At 46.5% G+C, this 2,500-nt stretch overlaps 1 protein-coding gene across 1 annotated transcript in view; it reads right to left on the bottom strand.

The window, feature by feature from the left end:
• LOC134437370 (serine/threonine-protein kinase DCLK2-like) overlaps positions 1 to 2,500 on the bottom strand; it is a 36,395-nt gene that overhangs the window by 9,234 nt on the left and 24,661 nt on the right. The window contains exon 10 of the mRNA XM_063186862.1: positions 284 to 430. Within this exon, the coding sequence (XP_063042932.1) occupies positions 284 to 430 (147 nt within the window). The remainder of the gene's footprint in view (positions 1 to 283; positions 431 to 2,500) is intronic.

Raw genomic sequence — 2,500 nt, 5'->3', positions numbered from 1 at the left:
GATTACCAGAAGGTTCTCTGGCTTGATGTCTCGGTGTACGATGCTGAGTAGTGTGCAGTGTGTGTGTGTGTGTGTGTGTGTGTGTGTGTGTGTGTGTGTGTGTGTGTGTGTGTGTGTGTGTGTGTGTGTGTGTGTGTGTGTTGTGATTACCAGAAGGTTCTCTGGCTTGATGTCTCGGTGTACGATGCTGAGCTGGTGGTGCAGTGTGTGTGTGTGTGTGTGTGTGTGTGTGTGTGTGTGTGTGTGTGTGTGTGTGTGTGTGTGTGTGTGTTATAGTGATTACCAGAAGGTTCTCTGGCTTGATGTCTCGGTGTACGATGCTGAGTTGGTGCAGGTACTTAAGGGCAGCACTCAGGTTGAAGAGCATGGCACTGGCCTCACACTCGCTGTACTTAGTGGAGGACGTGATGGCATCAAACAAGTCCCCACCCTGCAGGGGAAGACAAACACACGCACGCACGCAGGCACGCACGCACGCACGCACGCAGGTACGCACGCAGGCACGCACACACAAACACATACACACACAAAGATACATGAGTACACACAAACACGCATGCATTGACACACGCGCGCGCACACACACACACACACACACACACACACACACACACACACACACACACACACACACACACACACACACACACACACACACACACACACACAGGCAGACACAGACACAGACACAGACACAGACACAGACACAGACACAGACACTGACACACACACACACACACACACACACACACACACACACACACACACACACACACACACACACACACACTGCCCCGTGAGCGAGGCTATGACAGAAATATAGGCGCTTGCCATGACAACCAGCTTAAGGGGGGGATTTGAAAGAGGCTCAGAAATGACAGATCATACAAATGCTGAGAGAGGGAGAGGGAGAGAGAGGGAGAGAAAGAGAGAGAGAGAGAGAGAGAGAGAGAGAGAGAGAGAGAGAGAGAGAGAGAGAGAGAGCAGATAACATGGCGAGAGAGGGAATAGAGTGATAAATGAAAGAGAGGCAGAGACTGAAGTACACGAGAGATTGAATGGAATGAGAGAGAGTGAGAATGAAGGAAAAGAGAGAGAGAGGGGAAAAGAGAATTAAAGAAAAGGGAGAGAGAGAGAGAGAGAGAGAGAGAGAGAGAGGGAGGAGTGAAAAGAGATGAAGGGAGGAGAGAGAGAGAGGGACAGAGTGAGAGAACAGGGATAGATAGACGAAGGGAAATAAAAGTGATCACGAAAGCCTGGTGGAACCCGCTGTGCAGGTTGTACCATGTGACATTTAGATAACAGAGAGACCCAGCCAGAAACTGCAATGCTCATTTTTTTGCGATATACATATATAGCATATTTAGTGCTCTATGTAGAGGATAAACCAATGTAAATCCAGGCCTTTGAAGTGAGCTGTATTACACACTCTTGTCCCATAATTCTTACCCCCCTTGACGAGCTCCATGACTAGTTATGCTGCATTCCCCAGAGGTAGGAGCTTCCTAGTAGGCAACAAGAAGGCAGCTACCTCCCACTTGAAAGCGTTCCAACCAGCAAGTCAAACAAACTACAAACATGGAGGGACAAAAACTACATATCCACTTCTCAAAGATGTCAGCAATGTAAACAACATCATGCGTTATTTTCATTTAGCCGCATTTCATCTTTGAAATACGCAATGTCAATATAACTACACCTTAGAAAAGTTAACAGGCTGTTTTGAAACTGTTAACCTGTCCGAATCAACTTTATTTGTCCATAGAATGGTGATGTGCAACATAAACTATTCCTAACACTGTGCGCTGCCATTGCTGTGATGACATCACGATAGTCAATGGGGCGAAGTCGGTTTGCTTCGCTTTTGCACCAGCTCGCGACTTGAACATTCCGCTTCAACAGGCGTTCCAATGCATTTCAGCAAGTAGGAGGTCAGAAACATCCCATCTCCCAACCCTGGGGAATGCACCATTAGAGGTGGCTGAGTGTGACCACTAACTAATTGGCTAACTGATTACTTGATTGGTTGATCCATGTTCACTAATTAATTGATTGCTTGCTAAATTGAGTCGTTAGTTGGAAGAGGGGATGTCTGCGCTTCAGCCTTGGTGGTGCTCACCGTCGAGGACAGCAGTATCAAGACAAGCTGGGCTACCTCACAGTGACTAGACCCAGGGATGATAGGAGCACTCAGCAACTTGTTTAGGGTTTTTTTTATTATTTTGGTGCACAAAATGACTGACGTTTCGGCGCACCTGCGCCTTCCTCAGAGTCAAACCATACTGGTGATAATAAAGACATAATAAGACATAGACATAATAAAAAAGACATAATAAAGACACAGTCAAAATAAAGACATCTTCCCTCCCTACTGCTTTGGCATTAGTCGTTAGTTGGTCAACTCTCACCATGATGAGCTTCATGACCAGGTAGAGGTGGCTAACTGATTGACTAACAAATGAATTGGTTAATGAACTGGTTAATTGGTTAGCACTCACCT

The sequence above is a fragment of the Engraulis encrasicolus genome, chromosome 21, assembly GCF_034702125.1.
Source record: "Engraulis encrasicolus isolate BLACKSEA-1 chromosome 21, IST_EnEncr_1.0, whole genome shotgun sequence".
Classification (NCBI taxonomy): domain Eukaryota; kingdom Metazoa; phylum Chordata; class Actinopteri; order Clupeiformes; family Engraulidae; genus Engraulis; species Engraulis encrasicolus.
This window is presented reverse-complemented; position numbering and strand designations above follow the sequence as displayed.